This window comes from Chaetodon trifascialis, chromosome 18 (assembly GCF_039877785.1).
Source record: "Chaetodon trifascialis isolate fChaTrf1 chromosome 18, fChaTrf1.hap1, whole genome shotgun sequence".
NCBI lineage: Eukaryota > Metazoa > Chordata > Actinopteri > Chaetodontiformes > Chaetodontidae > Chaetodon > Chaetodon trifascialis.
In genome coordinates, this window is record NC_092073.1 from 6,000,512 (window position 1) to 6,014,476 (window position 13,965).

Genomic DNA, 13,965 nt, shown 5'->3' on the forward strand with positions numbered 1-13,965 from the left:
TGAAACAGGTAAAATTAGCAATTATTATGTTATTAATTACACCTAATAAAATGAAATATTTGATAACGACTGTTTATCATCCTTTTTTGTTGTTTCTTGTTCTGCGGGTTGTGGGCAGAGGAGCTCCACCTAAATCTAAACCAAGACATTGTATTGTCTTATAACATTGTTAAGGCTAGCTCTTAAGGTGTTAGCAAACAATCGCCTGCCAGTTTACACAGCAGAACAACATTAATTAGCATTCACCATGAGTCCTGTTTCTGGCAACCTTTTGAATGCAATTCCAGTTTTCACTCACCTTTTACCTCCATTTTAGCCTCTATCAATTCCTGAGAAAAATATCTTGCTATATTGTTTTAGCTGTAAGCTGGTACATTTTCTACTTTCTTTTATAGCTACAGCAGTATTAGTTGCTAACTGTCTATTTGGTGTTTGGTGCAGGGCAGTTAACGAAAGTGGTTTATCAATTATTAATAGCAGCGACCCGTTTCACATTTCCTTCTGTTGTCAGCTGTGAATAAGGAAGCTAACAGCCAGTTGAGAAGAGACTCCCGCCAAAACCAGTGGGGTTTGATGTGCAAAATGCTACCTGTCAGCAATGCTGCCAATATCAGCTCGGTCAGCCACAACGAAAGAAAAGTAATTGAGTTGTGAAGGGGGATAAGCTATTTCAGGCACCCCTGGTTCCAGGAATAAAAGTCCCATTCATTGTTCTGTGACTCGCAGTTGAAAACCTCGATGGACCCATTCAGCATGACAGTCTCCCCATTGAATCATCAGTGCAAAAGATTAACAATGGTGTTCAATATCTGGTTATTTGATCAAAAGGTACAAGACTGTGTACATACAAACTTTACATTACAACTCCAAGAGACTCAGCAAGAATCATCCAATCACAGAGCTTAAAATTTGCTTCTAACAGTGGCGGGAACATTGCAGTGTTCAGAAAATTTCTCCAGTTTTTTTCAATTTATGGTTCAGGTTTGGGTGAATCAAGCAATTATGGGCAACAGCCCAGGCTCATGGGTACTGTAGTTTTTAGAGCCATACCAAACTGATAGACAAAACATGATTTGTGAGAAATAAAGTTCAAATAATCAAACAAGTGCCCATAACATGACCCTGTACGATCATTACATTATCCTGTATTTCATGTTAAGTGAGGTTATTGCTTAAAGAACTATTTGAATTGGGAATATAGAAGGGGAAAACAGACTTCCCCACTTCCCCACAACTCTGTCACAGCCAGAGAACTGAGAAAATTACTGATAGACAAGCCAAGAAGATAAACTAGATATTCTGACCTTCACAGAGCTTTTGCTCCATTGATTCTCGGATACGGTCAATGGTGGTGTAATCTTCGGCGTACAGGACATAGGTGGATGATGGTTTATTGGCGATGGACACAAGCTCTGAGGTGGTGATCTCGCTGCCAACTCCAACGGCGAATACTGTAATGCCCTGAGCTCGTGCTTCCACACTGGCATCCACCTAAAGAAACAAAGGCTGTCTGTGGTGAAAGTCAATCTCCCATCATGAAGACTTTCCATGACAGCAGCTGTCATATAAATGCCCATGCTATGATACCCCATGCCACAGAGTGTTTCCTTGTTGAAGTTCTATAGATGTAATAGTACTGAAACCCCTTGACACTGCCACTATGACTTAGAGCCACCCAAATAAATTTGAGTTGGTCTCACTCAAGCATTTGAACAGGCCAAAGTGACATTTACCACATCATCCTGAGATTTGCCATCAGTAACCACCACAGCGATGCGATTCTTGACCTGGCTGGTTCTTTGAGAGGAGGGGAACACATGGTCCACAGCAAACTTAATGGCCCTGCCAGTCTGCAAAACAGTAAGAAAACAATGATGACCCCGTGAAGTGAAAAACACCATGTTGACGTGAACTGGTATGTTCACCAGCCATTGACAGCTACATCACATCAGATTTCAAATTAAATTATATAAACATAAGCTTTTTTAAAACCTTTGTGGGGAAAAAAATGAATAAATAGCTAGAAACAGATTACAACAGGATTCAGCAGACAAACTGACAAAATGCAGAATCTCTTTTCTTGACGATGGTCTTGTTAATGACCTCCCACCATTCAGCTTCTTAAACTTACTTTTCAACAAGTAGATTTAACAAGTTAGCTCCTGTTAGCTAGAAAAATACCAATGCTAAAGTCATTGTGAATTAACTAACTCGAGGCTGCTGCTGTAAATACACACTTTCAAACCTTTCAGCCTGTGCACAGGCAGAAGCAGAGGTGAATCAGGAGGGTCATTCAGATGAGGTTAGTGCATAGCAAGTTTTATTTTCATGAATAGACGTTTCTGAACCACTTTGGTTTCTGGTACAAAGTCACTGCAATATCATGTAAAAAGCTATATTTATTAAACACTCTCCAATCAGTGGATGGACTTGAATCTGCATCCAGAAATTATGAGTATGTTGATGTGTATTTGCATGTAAATATATTCAGTATGAATATACAGTGCGATAAGAATGCAGACTTGTTATATGTATATCCCATAATACCTGCATGCAAATTAGGACTGATAGAGTTATAAGGAGAAAACATGCTGTCCTGCCTGTGTGTTTCCTCCCAGGTAGGTGATGCTCTGTATGGCCTGGATGAGCCCTTCTCCACCCTGGTGTTTCCCCAGAGAAATCTCCAGACGAGGCGTGTCACTGTACTGGATGACAGCCACCTACAGCAGACACAAACACAACTACTGCAGCTGTAGTGCAGATTCACTGACACTCTGTGGCACCTGGAATGGGCCATAATGCTGGAATGGTATAGTTTTTATCAAAGCAGACAGCTGACATAGATACGGGCTTCTTGATTTGACTGGAGAAAACATCAGATGGTAGTAATGAGACTCCTGCTGATTGCAAAAGGAAATTACATCCAGAGTCACTCAATTTATGCTCAGTCCACACAGTAAAATGTGGTTTATATCACCTGTGTGTAGTGGGAGCTGATGTCAAATTGGCTGGTGATGTTGATGAGCCACTGCTTGGCCGTGTCGAAATCAGAGAAGCCAACACTCCATGAGCCATCAACAATGTAGACCAGATCATTTACAGCTGTGCTGCAGCCTACACATGTGCACGCACACACACACACACACACACACACACACACACACACATACAAACTGATATAAACTTAAAATTCTGAACCGATCTTTATAGTTATTGTATATCTACTGTATATCATAACACTGCTATAATCTACATTACATATTACGCAGTTATGTATGTATGTATGTATGTATGTATGTATGTATGTATGTATGTATGTATGCATGTATGCATGTATGTATCTATGCATGCAGATAAGACAGTAACAAAAGGGTCCTACGGGTATGAAGGTGTTGTTGCTTGCTTGTGTTGTTGCACTTTGTTGGGCTCAGTGTGACAGAGGAATATAATGGAGTCATCCTTACCTGCTCGGACGTCGTCCTCCTCTACAGCCTCCAGCGTTGTCAGTAGCAATACCGCACTCCATACCGACCACAGCAACATGGCTTCATAGGAGAGCGGTCTGCCTTGGTCCAGTCCAACCTGGCTAAATTAGTGTTGAAAACAACAATGATAACAACTGTTCTCAACCTTTTCTTTAGCCCCTATCAGGCCAAAATTTCCAACGAACCTATACTTTAGCTCATGGCAATATATGTATGTAAAGGCCAGACTTGCATTAAATTTGCTGTAGATATTCCTGACACCCACATTTTGGTTGTACTGTGTGTAATACACATTATGTCCTCTAGGGGCCAGTAGGGAGGCTAGTTTCCGCCACAGAAACTCAGGAGCCCTACCTGCTTTTTGACTAAGACATTAGTCTAAATTGAGTTTTCTGAGAGGACAAACACAAACGAATTGTGCACTGTTTCATTCATTCATACAGTGAGCATGCACTTGTTGCCACATGAATCATTATAAGGACTGTGAGAGGACATTTCTTTTAAGGTATACTGCTAAAACAATGTCATATGTTGCCTGTGAGTGAGAGAATGAGAGACAAGCATGTGAGGAAGAGTTATTGTGAGGAAACAAGACAGTGAGAGAGAGAAAGACATTGAGTGAAGAGAAAGATCTCTATTTGCTCCTTAGTTACATACTTTAGCTGAAATAAATACCTACAGTATAAAACTGTCAGGCAATTTTTGCTGCTTTGGAGATAAAGCCTCTGTTCTTTTCAGTCTCCTCTCCTTTCAACTGTGCATGTCTGCTTTGCAGCTTCCATTAAAATACCACAGTGAGTCCAAAAAATAAGACATGGCTCTGCATGGTCGTCTCAATGCCACTGTCATTTTTTACATCCATTTTCAAATTTTCCTAATCTTCGTGTTTCTTCTGGTGTCGAAGTGCAAACAGGACGATCAATTCCTCCTTTAATTCCTGAGTTTTTACTCGCTCATTTCTACAGGCTCCTCAGGTCCTGGAAGTATTTGGTCCAAGAGTTTAAGAGTGATTCATCATCAACGTTCAGTGGCACTTGTAGCCACACCTTGCATCTGTGACAGTGATGTCAGTGTTTACTGTAGTTAACGCAGTACACTCCTACAGAAAGGGAACAATGTGAGAATGGTGTCTTCCAAAACAATATTAACTGCTGGTGTTAAATTACTCTTTAAGTTTTCTGACAATACAGATATGACTATTTCAATACCAATTACAGCAACCAATTAAATGCCAGTACTAAATCCTGTTCTTCTGTCCTCTCCCTCTTCCCTGTGAAATGCTTTTGTGAGTTTTCATGTTGTGCCATGTAACGTATGGTCTAGTAGTGTGTTTTCTGTGTTCATTTTGCAGTGCAAACATGGTTCCACCGACCACAAGGCTGGGTCGGAGAAAATAACAACGTGAGCACTATGCTGGTATGGGAAAACAGAAATATAAACATGGCAGAGCGCGCTGCTGTGTTCTGGCAGAGGCTTTAAAGACAGGGGAGGATCAGACAGCTGAAGAAAGTACAGCTACTACAACCTTTCTTTTACAAAGTCTCCTCCCAGCCCCCATAGCTCTTTATTTTGCTCTGTCTCTCTTGTTTGACTTGCTATTATAGAATCATATTACAGCAAGGCACTTCCAGCTTTGCCTTTGTAGTTTGTTTTTAGCCCCGATTGATGAACAGTATAAAAGAAACACTGCAATGTGTAAAGGCATCAATTAAAATAAATCAAAATGATGTTTAGTACAGCTTCCTGCTTATAGAACATTAAACAGTGCCAATATTCTGTAAGTGATAGACCTAATATATAATATTTTTTGCATTACTGTCTGCATATGAAGAATTAATCAACAACACTAACTAATTAAGTTACTGAATAAAAGCTCATCCATTCATTCATTCATTCATTCACAAAGCATCACAGTGTCTCAGTGCCCAGTCAACATGCAAATGTGTACCCTATATGAATTACATGTGACCAACATGGGTAACAAGTGGGCCTTAGGCTTGAAATTAGCGAACTGTAAGGCCCCCGCATGACTTGAATGTGAACTGTGTGCGCTATACGAGAGCCGTATGTGTTCATCCCATGGGTCCCACGTGTTGACTGTATGGGCCTCTGCTGGGTGTCATGTGGGCCAATAGCTCATGGTGAACTGTAAACTTTATTAATCACTGGCAAGTTTATTCAGGTTACTAAATTAAGACAGTTTCACCAAAACATATTTAAGATGAGTTTGAGATCCAGGACGGACCCTTGAACCCTCTTTACCAGTGTTGTCTAGCAGTTTAAAAAATGAGTATGATTATCAACAATGCCCTTAGATTGACTGATAATGAGCTTGCTTGTTTGATCCAAAACCAACAAACATTCTTACTGACTGCTGACTGCCTTCTACAAACCCTTTCATTTTGTGCTGCCTTCAATTTGGTTAAAACAACTATTAATGTGTATTTCCTTTTGGTTGATGTCTTGAATTGATCCCCCTGATCCCCAGGTCCTCAACCTGAACGGCAGTCTAATCAGCAAGAACATGTGGAAACACCTCTGAGGGTGCAGGGTCTTTAATGTAACATGTTGTCTAATGTGCTGAGTGATCAACCCACAGTGGTTTTAAACGGCGTCTTCAATCAATAACAGAGATGTTTAAGTGCAGTTTACAGTGGAATCAACATGCAGCTCATTTACGACAGTTACGATGTTACAAAACAGACAATATGTTATTTCAAAGGGGTGAACAGAATGAATTATCAAAGCAAATATATAGAATCTGTAACATTTTTGATGGCTGCGTTCCTTTCAGGATTTTCAAGGTGGAAGTTCTTGTCATTCCCTACATGTAAGGTGCAGTATACAGAGGAATGAAATCGCGTGTCTTCAGTACAAGTGAACACAATTTTTGGTGCTGTGTGTGCTGGTTCATTGACATGATTTACTGGCACAGCTAAATGGAACAGGGTCATTATTATCATTAGTAACACTTTCCCTGCTAATACAAGACATAGACCCCATTTACAGCTGGCAGTAACATGCGACCTGTATCTGGATATCACATCTGGATAAGGAAAAGCACACGTTCATGCTCAGTCTGAATACATGCAGAATGCGTTGTGATCGGAATGGGATCAGATCAGTCAGGCCACATTACTCCATTTGCACCTAACATGCAAATACAATGTGTATCAGGATCTGTTATCTGGATGAGGAAAAACGTGTGTTAATGCAACGTGTAAATGCATGCAGAACATAGTATTGTGATTGAATCAGCCAGAGCACATTTGCAGTTAGGTGACCTTTTAACCCAACAGGTTAAAAGGTCACCTAACTCCAGATATTTGCACTAACTCAAGCAAGCCTGGCAGGAGCTACAGGTGCATTCGCTATCAAGTCTCGCCTTGTCTTTTTGGCATGTCCCACTTATCTAACTTACATATTGAGATCCAATCACAATGTGGGTACGTTTGTGATAACGAGAAAGCATTTTTGATACCAGGTGCCAGTGTTCAAGCCCACAGATCAGATGCACATTTTCCAGATACCGCATGATACAGATCACATATTAACGGCAGTAAATGTCTGCTGTGAAAAAGATGTGTTGGAATCTCACACAGGCAGACGTGTCACCGCAGATCAATGAAGACAGCTGCTCTGATATTAGGTTGGACTTCAAACCTGCAGATCTAGATACAAAATGTGCCCCTTCAGTGAGAATCCAGTCACACACACACATACAATTTTTGTAGTTTATCCCACACATTTCGCCAACTTGGGCCCTGCTGCTACAGATCTGAGGCGTTCCCACTAATATTGGGAATAAAACAGATTGTCCTCCCAGGAAAACAGTAGCACTAGTCACTGTTCAAATGCCTAAATATGAACTACATTTACATTGATTGGATGAAGAACTCTAGTGTGAAGCAAACCTCATCAGGTCAGGGTGGATGGACGGGTCAACAAAGTGTGTGACATTGACACGTGAGGCCGTCATTCACTTGACACTCAGCATTGGTTTCTTTTAAACATGAGCACAATCTTTTCTTAACACAAGCCAAGTAGTTTTTATGTATAAACCTAACCAAAGCTTAACCATAGCAGTGGTAGATTCAGGGAAAGTTCATATACAGTAATTGTGATTTGTAACAGATTTGGAAGGCGCTGGCAGACAGACTGTGTTGTCCTGCCAATTGGATTGCCACATCAGAACTCTTACGGGTTGTTTTCAAAGGCAATGAAAAGTATTTTTGTTTATTTGCTGTTTAGTTCGGAGGACTGGAGCATGAACATGTAGAGTTCTAAAAAAAGGACTGATGTACATGAAGCATGTGTCTTAAACGTCCACTGAAGCTTCCTCTTCACGAAAACAGCTCTGTGTGGAGCGATGAGGAGACTGCAACGTTCCTCACAGTAATACATGAAAGGAACAGAAATGCCTTGTTTCCGTCACGTTTTTCACATTGTTTTCATGTGTTACACCGTCTTCTTCTGCTGTGGTTTAACAGCACCCAACTGGAGAATTTGCTTCATCAGCTGTTCACCTTGATGCACCAACTTCTGATATTCACGTAAGAGTAGTGAAAGGAAATGCACATTCACTCACATTTTCTTTTAGTGGCATTAAACTTGGGCGACTAATGATGGTAAGCTGTCTCCAGTTGTCAGCTATTACGGCAGCTCCAAACATGCTCCACATGAAACTCTGTGGATGTCATAAATCAATCCAGCCAGGTCCCTGTGCCTATACGGGTATGCTCAGGTATCAGATGACCAGGAGAAGACCAGGAAAACTAAAGTTCTACTGCTGAAGATAAACGTGTCCACTCATTAATGTCTCATGATTTACTCTCCTTTGATTTCCATTCGAAATCTTCAGACTCTGAGGCCACAGCGAATGACGCTGAGACAGCATGCCACTGGAAAATGTTTCAAATGTTTTCACTATTTCTAAAAGTGTCTCCCCGATCCTCAAAAATACACTCCTTTTTTTCCCTCCTCAGGTCCATCTATACATCCTTTCCTCAGTGTCGCACTCTTTCATGTTAAAGCACGTTAGTCATTACAGACACACAGTGTGGATAGGTGGGTAGTGAACCTGAATTCCTCCAAACCTCACTCTACATTTGGCAAACCAGAAGGGCAGTATACCAACCACATCAACCGCTTCCACTGGCTTCAGCTTCACAGAACATTCCTTGTGCACAGATGTTGGGATTGCTCAGCGCCTTTGGCTGGTTTACGAAACAAAGATGACTGCAACAAGCAATTTCACTATTGCCGCATATCCCTGACATGCTACAGTCCAGTGCATTTCTGACTGATGGCTGAGAATATCATTCGGTCATTGCAATAAATTTGGAGATTTGGGGTCTGGAAGAATATTTTTTTTCAGTGTTTTTAAGTACTGCAGTGAAATTTAATTAGATGCTATGTTTAAAAGACCAGTGATTTTGCATGTTGACTGTTTATTGTGATTTCCATCATTTTCCACAGAATGTTGTGTATTTTTTTTACATTTTGAATATTCTTTCCACCATTACACTATGTATGAAAATCTTCCCATTATATAATTTTTGTTGTCATACAGTGTGTTCACTATTCATTCATGACACTCTATAAAGTCGAGTGTGCAGTTAGATTTATAAGGCCCTCCGTTTATTATTATGCTATACTGATATGACTAAAAAATAAGACAATAAGGGTGTTTCCATCAACCTGTTTTCATGCACAAACTGAAAATGCAGTGATATTTAAAAAATAAAAAAAAGTTTTTATGCTCAGCTGAGGTGGAAATGTTGCAGGTGCAATGGAAACAGACAGACTGAAGTGTCAGCTGTCTGTCATTAGGAAGACTGTGTTGACTGTCGGTGTTGTATGCAACAGCGTGTAAATCATTGTCCTTTATGTAAAATTCATTTTATTTGAATCATTTCATCCACACGGTGTCTATCGCTACCTGCCTGCAGCACTGCTTTTTCTGGCCTGTCTCGAATTTTTCAGGACACTTGGTCACCCTAGTTTGAGCTTGGATTGGAGCTTTTTTAATTACATCATCATCTCCTGCAATGATTTAATGGCGCTTGACTGGAGAATTCGCTCCCATTGCATCCAACTCCTTATATTTGCATAACACTGCTGGATGGAAATGTGCATTAGTTCATAGTGCAGTCAGCAGATAGTTTGTTAGTTTTGTTCCAATTTTAGCCGAATTTAGATGGAAATGTAACTAAAGATATATTACTTAATTTGTGATAAGTGGGTTTTTACAATTTCACAGATGTCTATTGTCTACACAGAGAAATAAAATGATTGTCCAGGGCAAAATCAACCATTTACACCCACTATTTCTACAGACCAGCCCAGCGTGTCATAGCTAGCACAGCAGAGTGGACAACATTTAAGTTATGACGAGACAGGGGACATGTGTGAAATAACTAAAACAGCAGCTCTCCTTTTCATAAGGTTTGTGTAGAAAATGCTAAGTGACTGAATCGTGGGATAACATACAAAGTGCCAAGACCACAAATACAGCTAGCAAAAACGCTGAGATTGTCCTTCAAAGTTTGGTCTTGCAGCAGGATTATGTAACTTGTGCTGCTAAAGCTCCCACAGCCTGCTTCTGTTCGAGGTTTCTGACTGTCAAAAGGAAGTTTTTCCTCACTGCTGTCGCCAAGTTCTTGCTCATGGGGGAACTGTTGGGTCTCTGTTCTTTAAAGAGCGTGATCTAGACCTGCTCTATATGGCAAGTGTCATGAGACAACTTCAGTTGTGAATTAAAATGTAACGGTAGCTCAAATAGTCAGACAAGTGACTCAGAAATGTCACTTGTAGCCTACACTGATTTCTCTCCTCTGTTTCTTAACATTAGCTAACATTAGCCACCATAAGCTCTGAGTCATAGCAGAGCAAGCAAGGCTGAGTTTGAACTGAGCAAGGCGATGTTTCATTTCTTACAAACTGTACTTTTCCTTCATGAGAAGAAGATTTTGTTATTTCTTCTTTCTGAATTTACATACATGGCCTTGCTTTAAGGTATTTACAGACATGAATAACTCTCATTCAAAGTAAAAATAACTGCAGCGACCAAAGCATTTTAGCTGTCACGTAAAACTTCTTGATGACAGATAATGGGTGACTGCTTCTGAAGACTGTACTTTTCTGACATTCACCAATGAAATGATCTTTGTATGTAATTGCTGCCTTAGCCCTTGTCTATCTGGAACACCATCCCACACACCTTCTCCTTCATTTCCAGGTTATTCAGTCATTGTACATGCAGTAATTTGGTTGGACGGTTATTTCAGGCTGCAGACTTCGCTAACAGCATAACTTTGAAATGCCAAGAGACACACAGAGAAAGAGAGGCTGGTGCCTTGCGCTAAGGCAGAGGACCTCTCTGACCCATAATCACAGAGGTGGATGTATGCAGTTATACTGTATATTTAGCTTGTCTTCTCATTGTCCTGATGGCTGGTCACTTGCGGCCAAACCAGACTCATGCCATGCTAACATCAAGTTTGGGAAAGGCTTCTAAAAAACAGCAGCAACGCAAACGTACACACACATATATATATATATATATATATATATATATATATATATATATATATATATATATATATATATATATATATATATATATATATAGCTGCAGCTGAAGTGGTAAAAGAAACAACAACCATCTAACTAACAAACAGCCAACAAGAAGAACAGAGATGTTCTCTAAAAAAGAAGAAATGAAAGCTTTTGTAACACTGCCTCCATGTAACATCACTTAGATATTGATTAGTATATACATCAGAAAATATGATCTAAGCCTGAACACATCTATCAAAGAGCTGACACTCTGACTTACCCTCCATAAAATCCCTCTGGATAACAGCTCATGCAGTAAAGACGTGATGACAGGGCCTTACCTTTCTCTTTCAGCTGCCAGAAGGCACTGATGAATGCCACTTTGCAAGGAGAAAGTGAAGACAGTGAAGTCCTGACTTGGTAGTGACAGTCCTCCCTCTGGTTGGCAGAGGGAGTGGTGGGAGTGTCAGGGCAGCCTTTAGAAACTGTGGCTAGCCTAACCACAGAATGTAACACTGCAGAGATCTTCTATGGATTTACACTGTGCACACACTTTTCACACAGTGTGAAAATGCATTAGTGTGTGTGTTTGTCTGATTGTCCGTTTGAATCGCTGCTACCATTGCATTGATTTAATAGTCACAGAGAGAGTTAAGAGAATTTCAGAAGATTTTCATAGGATTTATGGTGTAAAATGGGACAGCAATAGGCTGCCTTAGGGTGACGTATGCTCTTATTTTGAAATGATGGGATTGTTTGTGAATAGTTGAAACCACGATCAGTAACCATATGATAAACTGGAGCAGAACTGTGGTTTAACAGCCAGCATGTTTTCACTGCAGCTGTGCAGGGGTTTAATGAAATTACAGGTTAAAGAAGGCGTGTGGGAGGACATGAAATAGCATGTGTGGCACATGCTGAACCTCTGTGATGCTCTGTGTAAAACTCAATGATTCAGTCAATACTGACTCAAGAGAAAATAAAGTTGACTGAATAAAGGTACATATTTGCATTGCATTCATTCCATTTGTATCTAAATGACAAATCTTTGTCAAATGTCATGAAGGAAAATAATTTTTATGGTTTCTGGTGTTTTATGTTATGGTGTTAAATAACAGAAGATTGTGGCTGAAAGAGGTGGCTTCATTCTCTTTCATTCTCATTGATAGTTGCCCAAACTAAATCTGGATTTGCTCTTGAATTTGCTTTTCTTTCACTTTCTTTCTTTTTTTTTTTTTCCAAGAAAAATTTATGTCCTTACATATTCTCCTCCAATAACATTAACTAATAACATTGCTTCGTTTGTGCATGGACGAAAATAAAGTGAGTTCATATATGAAAGTGAGTCCATGGTTGGAGCAAACTTTTATCGGCCTGGCCATGATCCAGATAACTTTAAAGAATAATACTAACAATATCCTCTTAGCTTCCTGTGCACATTGAAAAAACAATTATGTATATATGAGCCATCTTTAAAGATGTATGTCTTTACTGGAAACCAGTGGACGGACTGACAATTTCTTGGATTTGGTCTTTTCATGAGATTTGTTGTCAATAAGAAAAATAAGCAGCACCATTCATTCCCTTTAAATGAGCTTGAAGCTGCGGGATATTTTACAAATATCCTGGCTTGAGTTTGAATCACCAACAGTTAAATCATATTAACTCTCTTATGCATGTGCAAAGAACTTGGGCCCTGCTCAAAATTAAAATGAATAAACTGTGATAAACACTAACCCTAACCCTTGAAAATTCTGTGGTGGAATATGTATTCAGATCCTTTACTTAAGTAAAAGTAGCAACAGCACATGGTTAAAGTACACATTTACAAGTAAAAGTCCTGTATTGAAGCACCCTATGACTATTAAGCATTTATATTATTAGGTTATTACAGTTGCATGAATGAGAAATTTACTGTTTTAGTTGGTCAAGATGGAGTTCATTTTAACTCTTTTCCATACTGTTGGGCAGTTTAATCTATAACAATGCATCATAGTTTACAAGCTTATCACAATTTTATGCATATGTTTAATCATTATTTATCAAGTAACGTGTAGAAGAATAAAGTAGCATTAATGGAAATACTCATGTAAAGTGCATCTTAAATTTGCACTTAAGTGCAGCACTTGAGGACATGCACTCACTACAGCATTACATTCGTCCACTGTCAAGAACTACTATCAGGCTGATCATTAGTGACTGAACATGGAACTTCTCCACAGGGCTAAAGCTTCCTCCAGGGGTAAATATGTGTCACCATATCAGTGAGAAGCAGTGTGTTTCTGAGAAAGAGCAAAGATGCCACACAATGTCCAGGATCAGAAAGCTTTAAAAGACATGTAACATGTATCTGGCTTCTTTCGAGGCAAGTGGAAGGAAAGAGAGGACAGAGAGGCACTGCGCTCATACGAGGACCTCTGGATAGCCGTTGCCCCCTGTTGGAGCAGCGCAGTGAAGCTGTTCTCAGAGACCCTGATGATCAGCGCTGCTGTTTCCTCGGTGTTAGTTTAAGGCTTTGCTGTTACCAGGGCCTCTCTGAGCTCATAAAATAAATAAATAAATAACACCGCAAAAACATACAGTAGCACTGAAAAGCATGTCCAAATATGTGCCTTCACTTCCTCTCCAACCAGGCCACATGAGGCTGGACAGCACAGAGGACGATAAGCTCCAGGTCTGTGTTTACTGCAGAGGAAGGCTGAGGGAAGCATCCGGTCAGTTTGGGAGGCAGTGTTGTTTCACTGTTCTGCTGAATCTACTGACTGTACGCATCTATGTTAAAAGAGCAGGAAAGGGTGGACCCTCTGGACCGCAGACACACAATGCAATGCTGTCTACGTGCTAAATACACTACAGTTCAGCCTGACGTTCATTTTCATACTGCATGTTAGGAATGTGACCGAAGGCCAAGGGGAGTGTC

At 40.1% G+C, this 13,965-nt stretch overlaps 1 protein-coding gene across 1 annotated transcript in view; it reads right to left on the reverse strand.

Annotated features, from left to right (window-relative positions):
* Window positions 1–11,425, reverse strand: part of LOC139346818 (collagen alpha-1(XXI) chain) — a 64,180-nt gene extending 52,755 nt beyond the window's left edge. Inside the window, exons 1-6 of the mRNA XM_070986126.1 lie at window positions 11,387–11,425; window positions 3,465–3,586; window positions 2,978–3,114; window positions 2,601–2,720; window positions 1,734–1,850; window positions 1,305–1,491 (exon numbers count right to left, since the gene is read on the reverse strand). Of these exons, the coding sequence (XP_070842227.1) occupies window positions 1,305–1,491; window positions 1,734–1,850; window positions 2,601–2,720; window positions 2,978–3,114; window positions 3,465–3,543 (640 nt within the window). The 5' untranslated portion in view covers window positions 3,544–3,586; window positions 11,387–11,425. The remainder of the gene's footprint in view (window positions 1–1,304; window positions 1,492–1,733; window positions 1,851–2,600; window positions 2,721–2,977; window positions 3,115–3,464; window positions 3,587–11,386) is intronic.
* Window positions 11,426–13,965: the final 2,540 nt, after the last annotated feature.